The sequence below is a fragment of the Sarcophilus harrisii genome, chromosome 1 (genome assembly GCF_902635505.1).
Source record: "Sarcophilus harrisii chromosome 1, mSarHar1.11, whole genome shotgun sequence".
Lineage (NCBI taxonomy): Eukaryota > Metazoa > Chordata > Mammalia > Dasyuromorphia > Dasyuridae > Sarcophilus > Sarcophilus harrisii.
This window is the reverse complement of record NC_045426.1, coordinates 41,668,681-41,682,335: the sequence shown is the minus strand read 5'-3', so window position 1 is coordinate 41,682,335 and position 13,655 is coordinate 41,668,681. Positions and strand designations below refer to the sequence as shown.

The 13,655-nt window shown below is 34.8% G+C and overlaps 1 protein-coding gene across 5 annotated transcripts in view; it reads right to left on the bottom strand.

Moving 5' to 3' along the window:
* The window catches only part of CNTN4 (contactin 4), a 1,178,424-nt gene that overhangs the window by 518,110 nt on the left and 646,659 nt on the right, over positions 1-13,655 (bottom strand). For all 5 annotated transcript variants that reach the window (XM_031954124.1, XM_031954148.1, XM_031954139.1 and 2 more), the window contains one exon: positions 6,165-6,306. In XM_031954124.1, the coding sequence (XP_031809984.1) occupies positions 6,165-6,219 (55 nt within the window). In that variant the 5' untranslated portion in view covers positions 6,220-6,306. The remainder of the gene's footprint in view (positions 1-6,164; positions 6,307-13,655) is intronic.

Sequence of the window (13,655 nt, the reverse complement as noted above, 5' to 3'; positions counted from 1 at the left end):
CAGGCCTGAGCTTTGCTGAAATTCTGTGCTTTATCAGTCTAAGTTGCTATGTGTCAGCATACTTATTGGAGGTCTCATTAGGAAGTATATTAAAGCTATTAAGTAGAAATACATGCTTGGGATATAGAAAATTAAAGAAAAAGCTTAAAGAAACTCTTTTCTTCTCTATTATGTTGGTATGGAACCACTCATTCCCTCTGAATACTGGCAGAGATACTGACCTCTGAAAAGATATTATTCCTGTTGTAAATTCAAGCTATCCACCTATGATCGACTATTCAATACAGAGGCCCTTGTCATTCATTTCTTTGTGATCATCTGTCAATTCCACAGTATCTTCCTTGAATTATATTGGACCTCTTCCCCATTGCCTCCTGCCAGATGCAGCTGTTAACAATGGCAGAGATTTTGCTGAACAAAGAAATGAAATGCCTGTATTTGGGAAAGCTGCAGTTTTTCATAAGATAGGCAGTCTTGGAAGATTGAAAACTCTGAGAAAAGAGAAAATGTAGCCATATTAAAATGGATACCAACTGAGAAGTATGTTGTTTCCATCTTATAAATATTAATTAAACTATCATATACAAAACACTATGCTAGGCACTAGGGATACAGAGAAAAAAAAACAATGTAGGAACTGGTAATTCTATTGTTATATGATAGAGAGGAATATAGTATGTGCACTGGTAAGCATATTAATAGATGAAGAATTGATTATTTTGTCAGTGTGTTGGCTGGGGAACCCCCTCTATTAGTTCATATTCAGGAGATAGGAGTAAGTATGTGGTGAGATGCCCAGAGGGTAAATGTCTTCAGCAGGGTCACAAAGTTTGCAAGCATCAGAGGTATGTTTTGAGGTCAGGTCTTCATGACTTTAAGCCTAGAACACTAACCATTCACGGTCAGACTGCTTCTAGGTACATACAAAGGTATGTATTTAGGTAAATACAAGGTGACTGAGGGGAGGGAGAGGAATATGGACAATATTAGGAAAGGGTTCATGCAGGATTAGCCTGGAAAGCCTCTAGTTTAAAGAGGTAGAAGGAGGACAAAGTGCATTTAAGGATAAAGACACAGTCTAGGAAAGAGACACTGAATTAGGCAACGAGTTAATAGGTTTAACTCTACAGTTTTTTCATATATGCACACATTAGCATGTCTACGTGTACTTAAATTCACCATCAACTATTACCTCTGCATGAAATGCCACTGAAATTAGTATTCCAAAGCTGATATTGGGCTTTCCCTCCTATCAGGAAGGGTGGGATGGGAATTCACTATTTATTGATATTATTTAAAGTAGTTTCTTACTTTTTTGACAGGGAAATGATTCTATATGTGGCTTAGCAAATTATTTTGGATTGTCCACACTTCTACGCCCTTCCATTAGTGTAGAAAATGAAAAGCACACCTGAATGCTATGGTTGAATACACATTATATTTTGTGATCTTGTAGGTCTGTTTCATCAACCTCTAGGAGGATGAATTCCCTGAGAACAATTACTCTTCTATTTAAATTGAGGAAGCTGGAGAATTACTGAACCACACTAAGGGGAAAAAAAAGATGTTTAAACCAGCATATCCTTAGTCTACAGGTAGAAAAAGCCTAGCTGCATTTCCCTTGAATACCAAGAGAGAACTAGAAGTTCTCTCCTCACCTCTCCTTGTCTATCTTCATCTTTCTTTTAAATATAAACAAGAAGATGAATGATCTTTCAAGATCATTCAAGGGGCATCAAGAGGTTAACATACCATACAAAGTTTAATTTGTTGGCTTTGAGGGTATTGCTTTTATATTTCTGAAGTAGTGTCTTGGATTGGAAAACGAATTTAATGTATTTAGTATTTAGTAGGTACCCATGCTTTGACTGGTACTTTCCTAGGTCCTGGGAATATACAAACAAAAATGGATAATCTTTGCCCTCAAGGAATAAACATGGGAAGGGAAAATTGTAAAGAAAAATATTGTTAGAACTAAGGAGACTGAATGTAAATCAATGCATGCTGTGTTCATTTCTTTTTTTCTGTTTTTTTTATCTCTCCCAAAGTTTTTTCCATTTTGCTCTGATTTTTCTCTCCCAACATGATTCATAAAGCAATATGTATTAAAAATAAATAAACTTACTATAATAAAAAATAAAGTTGTTCATTTGTGTCTGACATTTTGTGACACCATGGACCATACTGTCCATAGGGTTTTCTGGGCAAAGATAGTGAAGTGGTTTGACATTTCTTTTTTCATGAATTAAGGCAAACAGAGGCTAAATGTCTTGCCCAGGATCACACAATTAGTAAGTATTGGACTTCTTGAGTAAGGACTTCTTGAGTCCAGGCCCAGCACTCTATCTAATGAGCCACTTCTTAATACAAAGAATCAATTGGTGGTGAGCACTACTAAGTGGGAAATTAGCCTAATAAAAATGGAGAAAAGTACATCTTATATACTCTGTTCACAACCCAGATCTAGGTACATAGGAAAAGTTTCTTGTTGGATGTGAAGCTTGAATTGATTGCTGATAGAGTTTAGAGATTCTGTGATAGAGAAGGGAATTAATTCAAGGGAGGAGGACAGTGTTTGCAAAGATATAGAGGTGGTAAAAAGAATGTCATTTTGTAATACCCAGAATTATTTTATATGGGCACCATAACAGACTAATACTGTATTTTTTCTTAAATACATGGTACCACATGCATACTACAATGAAAACAAGAAAACATTCAAGAGAAGTTCAGAGGAATGAAATCAATTGAACAAATAAAAAAAACCGTTCAGAATTCATAGGATGAAACTGTAGGCAAATTAGTAAAATCAAGACAAATCACAAGAAAACAAAAACTATTAATTAAAGCTTCACTTTGCCTATTCTAAAACAGACATATTAAAGAGAATGTTAATATGATATAAAGGAGAAAATTCACAATGGAAGCTCACAAAGAGAATCAATAAAACATCCCTCACAAATTGGCCAAAAATTAGGAAAGATGCATGCCCAATTCTAAGGTTAGTTTTGAATAAATTTCCATCCTTGGGCCTTGAATTATAGCAAAATTAAATAATTGTTCCTTTGATTATGAACTTTTAATTTTTCAATACCTTTACAATACTGTGAAATGGGAAAGGAAGCCTGAACCCTGATTTCATCAGTAAAGGGAATACTCAATGTGAACATCAACTTTTCAGTTGCACATCAACAATTACATATAACAAGTAGATTCAGAACATTTCCTGAGATACTGAGAAATAAAGGAGGTTATGCCATATTGTAGGTCTTCAAGAAAAAACAGGGTTTTAAACCATGAGTATTTTTTTTAATAATTATAACTTTTTATTGACAGAACCCATGCCAGGGTAATTTTTTACAACATTATCTCTTGCATTCACTTCTGTTCCGATTTTTCCCCTCCCTCCCTCCACCCCTCCCCCAGATGGCAAGCAGTCCTATACGTGTTAAATATGTCACAGTATATTCTAGATAAAATATATGTGTGCAGAACAGAACAGTTCTCTTGTTGCACAGGAAGAATTGGATTCAGAGGGTAAAAATAACCCAGGAAGAAAAACAAAAATGCAAACAGCTTACACTCATTTTCCAGTGTTCCTTCTCTGGGTGTAGCTGCTTCTGTCCATCATTGATCAATTGGGACCGAGTTAGATCTTCTCTTTGAATACATCCTCATACAGTATTGTTGTTGAAGTATATAATGATCCATGAGTATGTTGTAATAAAGGTATGAATTGGCTTAGATCATGGTATCTGAGAGTTATAGTTTCAGACTTTTGAAGGCTATTCAGATCCCTTGATTATATAAATTGAAGCCTCAAGAGTTAGCCAAGGTATATTGGTGGCAGAATCGGGAGTCTATTCACAGCTGTTGCCCCTCCAACACTACTACCTTGAACCATACTGTCTCATATGATGGATACTTTTTTTAAAGATTTACAAATACTTTGTAAATATTATCTCATTTGATTCTCAAAGTTACCTAGTTAGGAGAATGTTATGAGGAAACTTTGAAGTGCATTTCCCAGAGACACACAGCTAGTGAATATCTGGGAAATGATTGGAAGTCAGGACTTCCTGATTCCAAGCCCAACACTCTATTTAGTATCCTAACAACCTATAAGTCAGGATTTGGAAACTGAATTTACAAATTTAGTGTAAACTTGTTCATATATGTTTCTAGTTTGCCTTTGATAAATGTCATTTACTCATCTTAATAAAAATGATCTTAGCATTATGGGAAATAGAACAACCTAGATTCAAGCCCTGCTTCTTATACCAATTGACAATGAGAAAAATAATTAGCCTCCTAGTGAATGAAGGACAAAACCCAAACCAAAAAAAAAAAAACCTCTCCCCCCAAAATGTTAATTGGGTGCTTTCTATGCACCAAGCACAGTCTGAGATCTATGTAGATAATGGGAACAGAAATACAAAAAACAAGACTGTCCTCTTAAGGAGATCATAGTTTAGCAATATGAAACAATAAATATAGGAAAAGGCCTTGGTTTGGAAAGAAGGTGAATGAAACTATAGGATAGGTCAGTGTTATATCTTTCCAGAGACCATGAAAGTGGCAATTTGACTATTGTTTTCAGGATTTCAGACAAATCTTAAAAAGTATAAAGGACAGAATTTGCATTAGAAGAAGAAAGTTCCTCTCAGGGAACAACTTGAGACATATGAAATAAAAGTTCTGACCCTGCCATCCCTCACTCAATCTTCTCAAAATAGTTTCACTTGCTATCATGTCTCCTACTTGGTTCTTACTCCAGTATCACCATCATCACCATCATCATCAGCATAAACAACAACATCATTATCCAATTCCCTTTCACACTTCACAAAGAAAAGTTCATTACCAGGAAACATCATCACCAGAAATTGCTTCAAAACCTTTAGTTGCTTTGATCCCTTCCTCTGAATTGAAAACAGAGCAATTAATCCTTTCCCCAAAGCCTCAAAATCATTCCTTCTGGTGTTCCACTCACCTTTTATCTTTCTTATGTGATCCCCCCCCCATTAGATCCGAAGCTCATGAAGGAAGATAGTCTTTTTGTTCTTATTTGTATCCCCACTGATTAGCATAGGGCATTATATATAGTATACTCTATATGTATATAGGATGACAAGAAGAATTCTAAAATAATTTTCATGTTTGACTCTGTAATACATTTTGTACTTCTCCTATTTTATGTGCTGGTTGCAACAAATTATGTCCAAATAATAAAGCTATCACTTGGAAGACCAATAAAATTCTTTTCCAATGAAACATTTATAAAATATCCACCATACACAAAGTTTTGCATTAGGTTTTCTGAATACAAAAAGAAAGGAATGAAATAAAGTAAAAGGGGATTGAATATTTTAACAGCTATTTTAAATACAAGTGAATCTGAGAGTAATGAGCACACTTATAACCTCTGAAATTAGAAAGCACTTCAAGTAGAAGACAGCACCTAAACTGAGTAAGAGAGGAGCTAATAATTTTATGATTTTAAGAAGGGAAATTATAACAATATAGATTTATCTATCTGCATACATCTTTCTCTCTCTCTCGTCTAAACAGGGTCTATGTGCTTATCATACTGGAGGGTAATCTGAGCTCTTTTTTCTATCCAGTTCTTATGGAGTTAAGACCAGAACCAAAATTCAACAAGAAAGTTATCCACTCATAACAATAACCAGAGAAATTCATCAACCATTTACAAACCCAGATAACCAAATGAAGTTGTATCAATGAAGTAACTAAATAATTCTTGATGGTCTTGTATTCATTGATAACCAGAATGGCTACACTATCTGCCAGATTTTCTCTATTATCACCCAATATCAATGTGAAATTGATCATGGGCATGAACAAAAATAATCTTTCAAAATACTTTAAAATAACTCTAGGGTAGGATAGATGAGTGAAAACACAACATTTTGCTTTTGGCATAAAACCAGAAGAGTCATAGAAAAGACTAATAATTTAATGAGTCTCAGTCTCTTTCTCTCTCTCTCTCTCTTTGTTTGTGTGTATGTATTCAATAGTATTAAAGTTCATCACAGTGACATGGACTCAGGATCTTATCAGTGGCACTGAATGTGAAGACCCACTTTTGAATTTGTGTGAGAAACTGGAGTTTTTTATCAAAAAGTTTTAAAATGACATTTTACCTGCAAGGCACAACATGAATGATTGCAGCACCAGGAGTTCCCATAGCAACCTCATCTTCAGTTTCCGAGGTCAAAGGAGGCTCAAGTCCAATAACTAGTGACTAGAATGGCTGCTTCTTTTAAGTTTTATACAACCTTTAATCTGTGGGAAAGAAAGAGACATTACAATGAAATGTGGGATCATTGTGCCTTGCCTTTTGAGCAATTTAATCTTTCCATGGAATCTAAATGAAATTCATACCCGAAGGGAAACATAAACACACCCACATAAACATATGCACATATATGTTTATGCATATGTGCATGCACACATGTATATATATATATATATATATATATATATATATGACTGTATACACATTATACATGTGTGGGTTCATGGAAAGAAAGGCTGGACAGGTTAAGAGCTATGAATTTGAAACAATTTGATCTACCTTTCTTTTCTCTCAATTAACCTTTTAGATCTAATTCTCTCTAAGATATCATAGATTTAGGGCCAAAAAAGGATGTCAGAGTCTATCTAGTTCTGCTCCTACATTTTACAGATGAGGAAACTGTGGTCTAAGAAAAATAACAAAATAGTGAACATGGGAGGCAAGATTTCAAACCAGGCTTTCTGAATCCAAACTCACTTCATTAAGGGAGATGAGTCAGTATAGCTCAATGGGTACTTCTTCTGTGATTAAAATGTTACACAATTGGAAGACAGACAAATGGATTAGCTTTTTCATGAATCCTTCAAGTATCAAAGTTCAGAAATACTATAAATTTATCTTATTACCTGGTGGAAAAGAAATCTTTACACTTCTCAAAATTATATATTTGCCTCCTCTTCCCCCCAAAAAAAGTAGTTTTAGGGGATTTGTCAACAAGCAAGAAGAGCCAAAGAAAGCACTGTAGCCTCTGGAATAGGGTCTCGGTATCAGAAATATTTGGATTTGGGTTTAAGATCTGCCACTGACACATACTGACCGTATGGACTGAATGTCCCTTGTTCACACTGCTGAACTTTTTAGTGTCTTAGGCAGTTCTTGAATATAACAAATTTCAAAGTAGTTTCTAATCTGCATGCTTGCAGGGAGCTTCCTTGAATCATAAGTTCAATTCCTTATGTACCCTGCTCCCATAAATGCTTCATATTGTTGAAGGTTATATAGAAATATATGCCAGTCATTCGTGTACAAAATTGAGGCAGGCACTGAAAATGAATTATGGTCAAATCTACATATGGAACACCCCACCCTCCCCACCTTTTGCATCATTTCCCTTCCCCAATCCTTCACCATGGGCTAGGAATCATTACTGAAGATGAAAAGCAATAGAAAGTCTGCTTATTGTACATAGTAGGGATCTGTCCTTTGGACACAGTAGCCCCAGAGAATGGCCTTATCTCATTAAGGTGATGAATCAGAACAAAAGTTGGCAGTAGAACAGTGAGCTGCTCTTTTTCTCTTAAACTAAACTCTGGAACAAAGATGCTCTCTAGTGAAAGGAGGAACTTTCCAGGGTCCTGAGTCATTAAAAACTTCCTCTTGCTATAGTTAATGAGGCACAGTGTGGGCTGAGTCTCATAGATATCTTGCTTAAGATTAGAGATGAAGAGCTGGGTAGATCCTACTTCTATTGGTCATGAGAGACCATTATTACAATTTATGAATTGATGAATGCTACAAATCAGAGCTAGATTTCTTCTTTTGTTGATTATCTAGACTTAATCAAATATTGGAGAAAATGTTCACAAGATGAGTTAAAACTTAAAAGTGTAGCATTTGTAATTTTTTGGAAAGTCAATTATTAAACATTTATCAGTTCATCTCTGACTAGAAAGGACTTTAGTCTAGCCTAACATCTTCGCTTTTACAGATAAAGCACAGGGAGGTGAAGTGATTTGGCCAAAGTCATACTGGTAGGGAGTAGAAGAATAAGAACTGGAACCCACATTTTATGAACATCTGGAAATGAGTCCATCTGCATCTAGCAGTTAATTTCTTCTTGTCTCAGTTTCCTCAAATGTAAAATAGGAATAATAACAGCAACATATATCTTTTAAATTTGTTAGGAAGATAAAGCATATTTATAAAACACTTATCATGGTGCCTGGCAAATTGCAGGTTCTACAGAAATGCTTACTATTATTATTAATTATTGTTATTGGTGATACCCGGATATTGTTGCTCACTGAACTTGGCTTCTTCAGAGTAGAGAATGTGAAAAGAATCTTACGAATTAGCACTTAGTTGTCTCAGCTCCATTGGCAGTTATTCCCAAGGTTAAGTCAAACATTTCTATGCCTGCATAGTCCTATTAGTATGCAAGCACAGTGAGTGTAAGGACAATTTTGTGTGTCTTGTTTGTTTTTCTTTGTTTCCCCAACACTGAGGATAGTATCTGTCACACCAAGTAATAAGTTCTCCTTGATTGATTTGTCAAATAGAGAAAGAAGGATTTTTTTTTAAAGGAAACTAAATGTCTACAACATGCAATAATTTTTTTTTAATCTTGTTGATTAAGTTTGTTAAATGATTATGAAAATTCTAAAATACCATAAAATAATTCATGGAATCATCAGATATTAAACTTGGAGAAATTTCAATGGTCTTGTGGACGGTGGTGTCTATGAAATTAAAAATGATATCTATATCTTAATGTAATTTCTTTCATAATCATATGCTTTTTATTTTACTCATTTATAAACATTGTTCTGAGAAGGGATCTATAAGCTTCACCATACCACTAAAGGCATCTTTGTCATGTAAAAAACATTAAGAATTTCTGATATGGACCAAATCCTTCAGTTTTTCCATTGAAGAAGCAGACCAGGATTGTTAAATGACTAATCTAAGACCACAACAGGCAATAAACATCCTCAGTCAAAAAGTATTATTGTAATTCTCAATATTTACAAACTTTGATGACCCACTACTACTCACTTCCAAGACACTATTCATAAGAAACAATTTCCAGGTGTTTAGGCCACATTAAAATAGTTGATTGCAGAAGCCAGGCTAATCTAGTACTCACCCATTAAAAACACTGAAAGAAGCCTCTCATTTGCTAAGTAGGTTGTAGAAGTAATTGAAATTGAAGTAACCTCATTAGAGTGCTTTATTCCTTTTTTATGCCCTTAACTTGTCCCATTTCTGATAAAACCAGCCTAAATATTCTGTGAAGAAAGAAGGAATACTTAATTTTGATTCTGCTTGAAGGAAGAGGCTGTACATGGTGGAAGAGGGACAGAGGATGTCTCTTAATTGGATGACTTTGGATACTCTTCTGACATGCCTGGTGATTAGGACAATTTTAAACAAACAGGAAGTGCTGATCAATGAAAACTAATAATGTATTAAGCAAATGATCATGGTATTAATAATTAATTTTACAAGAGAAATGTCATCACAAATCCTGGGGATTGATCTATAATGTTAAGCAATCTCTTGAAGCAATTAAAATGTATCCACTTACACGATAAAGATCTAATACATGGCAGGATGCTCTTTATGGTCTGTGTTCTTTTAGCAGTCATCCCTAGGTGTATAAGGAAGTGAGGTCAAAGAATTCTATGGGAGCTTTTATTTATATTCAGCTAGACAGAGTTCACACTGACGTCTTGGAAGTAATGGGGTGACTGGTTGTTATTTATCTTTCCTATGTGTAGACAACAAGTAGACTAAAAGGTGCTAAACATTTCACGTCCTCATACTGCCCTCAGGTATAGGGCACACAGTCATAGATTACACAGATTCAGAGTGAAAGGGACCTTAAAGGCCAACTTGTCCAACACCTCTATTTATAGGAAGAAGCAGGTCACAATGAGATTCAGTTAATTGCACAGGTACCAATAGCAATGCCATAACTCCCATAATTCCCTTTTCTATGCTTCACTGACCACTAGGCTCTCACTGGTTTTATAGTCTGGGGATCTGGCTCAAATCCAGCTTCTTTCACTTATTCCTTTTGTACTCAGGCCAAGGTCTTTGGTCCTAGTTGCCTTACTTATGAATGAAGCAGACAGACTAGATGGCCTGTAAGCTCCCTTCCAAATTGAAATTTCCTATCCTATGTTTCTATGTGTTTTATCCTTTAGGACAGAGACTGTCTGGTTTTTATTTTTTTAACTCAAGAGCTTATCACACAGTGTGGGGAAAAAAGGAAGGAAAGCAGGCATGTACGAAATGGAAGTAAATGGAAGAGGAAGGGAGGGAAGGAGAAGAAAGGGAAGGAAGCAGAGAATGAAAACAAGCATATATTAAGTGACAACTATATACCAGATATTTTACAAATATGAACTCATTTGTTCCTTATAATAACTTTGAAAAAAGGGGATATTATTATTCCCAGTTTACAGGTGAGGAATCTGAAGCAGTCAAAAGTTAATTGATTTTCCAAGATCACTCACCCAGCAAGGATCTGAACCTGGATTTGAAAGGATCTGAACCTGCATTTGAAAGGATCTGAACCTGGATTTGAAAGGATCTGAACCTGAATTTCAATTCAGCTATTCCTGAAACAAGACCCCAGTGCTCTCTCCATTGTGCCACCTAACTACTTGTATGTTGACAAATATTTAAGTTCTTATTGTAGGTTTTTCAGTTAGCCAATACAAATTTATTAAATAATTACTATGAGCCAGATGGTAACTAAATGCACAGGATACAAAAGAAACATTTTTTTTTCATTCATTTACTCTACTACAAACCATTGTAATTTAGAGATTAGCTTAGAAAGGAGGCTTTAAAATATATACCACCTTTAAACTTTTACTTTATTATGAATGGTAATACTATGTCTCACATGAAGCAGAAACATGTAGTATTATGACCTTGCTTTTAGAATAAATCCATACATTTTAGGAATGGGGCAACAAAATGACTGTGTACTCAGTTGTTCCACCTCAATGACAAGCAGATATGCCATTATACTTGCCATTCCTACTATCCCCAGAGATATTACCAGCCCAGAGATGCAAAGACTTGTTCAAAACCCTAGTTGAAGCACGAGACAAAATCAGAAGATACAATGCATACATTTTGGTAGTGGGTTTTTTTCTTCCCTGATACCTCAATTTTCCCTCGCAGTTCAAGATAATCTCACTCCACTGTCACCAGATTGCAAGCAGAATTTTTTTTAATCATTTGTCACTTACTGTTTCCCTTCATTGAATTGGTATTATTTCTTAATGTTTAGACAATTAACTTCTTGATACTTTTGATCAATTATTTAAGATTCCATTGTTACTTGAAAAATTAAATAAAGATCTGAAGTTTTCTGGAAATGTTGAGCAATTGACAGGAACTATGTGCAATCATTCTGTTTTTGTTTTTGTTTTTCCTTTGTAGCACCACCACATTTTCTATTTTGCTTCTTTGAAGAACAAAACTGGTGTGATAAAGTAAGGATACAGTAAAATCCATAAAAAATAAATTTTATTGAAACAAGTTTAAATTGTTGGAAATATTTATTATCAACAGGCTGAATCTTCTGAGGTCTAATGAAACTAAATTTAGAATTTATGTCTTTTAAGTGGTTTATTATAGCATGTTTTCTTTGGCCATGGCAACTCATGAAACAAATAGAAATTAAAAATGGTGCACAAGTCTATTGAAGTTCCTTCTGCTTCCTCCATCATGGTGGAGAGTAATGTAAAAAAAAGAGACAAACCTGTTAAGATTTTCTTTTTTTAGAACAAAAACATTTACTTAACTGAAGGAACTCTAAACTGTGAAATCCTTGTCCAATGACAAAATATTGGAAACCAAACCATGTTAATATTGATATTTGCACAATAAATGAAACCAGAAGGCAAAAGGAAATTGCAGTTAAATGGAAAGGTGATCTGGTCAGTAAGGTGTCCTTGGAGAGGTAGACAAAAGATTTGGTAGAAATTATTTCATCATGCACACAAGGGAAATGAAACATTATTTCATAGAATACTTTGTTGCATCATCTTGAAGTGATTGCGATAAACATAATCAATCAATTACCAAGCATTTATCAAGCACTTACTATGACCACCACAAAAATAATTGATGCTTATGTTCCACCATCTGTTATTGAAAATAATGAGACAGAGAAATTATATGGTAAGACTCATTCGAGGTCCTCCCATTGAAGTCAACACTTTTCTCAATACTAAGTCATTTTCATAAGAAAGTAGGCATAGGAGATTGTGGCAAAAAAAAAAAAAGATTTAAAAATATGTCTTGGGTTTGAAAAACAAAAGAGAAAAATGACTTGTTGACTAGTCAGAAATCTGATACACACACATATAGATACTATAAAAGATATGCACACATTATGTATGTGCGTATATGTATACACATATGTGGGGAGAGAGAGACAGACAGATAGAAACAGAAACAAGGGGAGAAATACTTTCTTTTAAAGGAGTGTTGAGAGTTGGAAGATACTGGACATGGAAAACATTGAAGAAGATTATAAAACTTTAAATTTATAATATCTTAACTAAAAGAAAATCACTTAGATTCATGTGTCAGTGTTTAGAGGAAGGGTCAAAGTGAACATCAAATTAGAAGAAAGACTAAAAAGAAAAAGAAAATATTTGAACAGTTATAAAATCTTTAACTCAAATGAATTATTGATTCAAAAAGGAGGAAAATGGAAAAAAGCAAAACTTAAGATTATTGCTTATCACCATTTCCTTGAAAACTTAACTGGTGCAAAGCAGTTGCCATTATTAAGAAATAGAGAGCTCCAGATTATGGAAGATGCAAAGAAGCAGAAAACCATGATCCCTGCCCTCTAGGAGATTATGGTGTTGCTGGGATGATTTACTAAATGCAAAGAATAGAGGAGCAGAGGCAATGTAAGTAAGTGCTGGGTGAATTGTATAGTCAGAAAATTTCAATTAAGTTAAGGATAAGATTGGTAGAGGTAAGAGGACAGGTGCCAAATATAATGATATAATATTGAGATGAAGAAAAATTATATAGGATAAGAAGGCATGGCTGGGTTATGATCTATATCAGTGAAGGGACTATCTACCTCAGTGAGATCATATAGTGAATAAAATATAGAAGATCTCAGATTGGGGGCATACTGTGCATGGCCCCTGATAAAAGACTGCTAGTGGCTAGATTGAGAGTTTTCAATCTACATGTGGAATCTACCACTTCCTTTTGTCAATTTATAATAAGCCATCACTGCTGAGACTGTGGGTCCACTTGGGTGCTGATCCTTCCATTTTCTGCTTGGAATTGTGTGTCCCTATAATAAAGACTGCGAGGAGACAGGCTAGACATCTTCCATGTATTCTAAATCAACAACTTCCCTCTATTTCAGCATAAGGTATATTCTCCCTTCTGCTGCCAGCCCAATTTCCCAATGGAAATATGGAAAACCTCTGATGCAAAGAAAAACAACCCTTCTTTTTACTTCAGACTTCCCATTTCCTGTTGCACCTGGCCTTTGAGAGCAGAGATATGTTACCCTTCACTCAATGATGACCATATTTATATTTGTTCAGAACCTTCA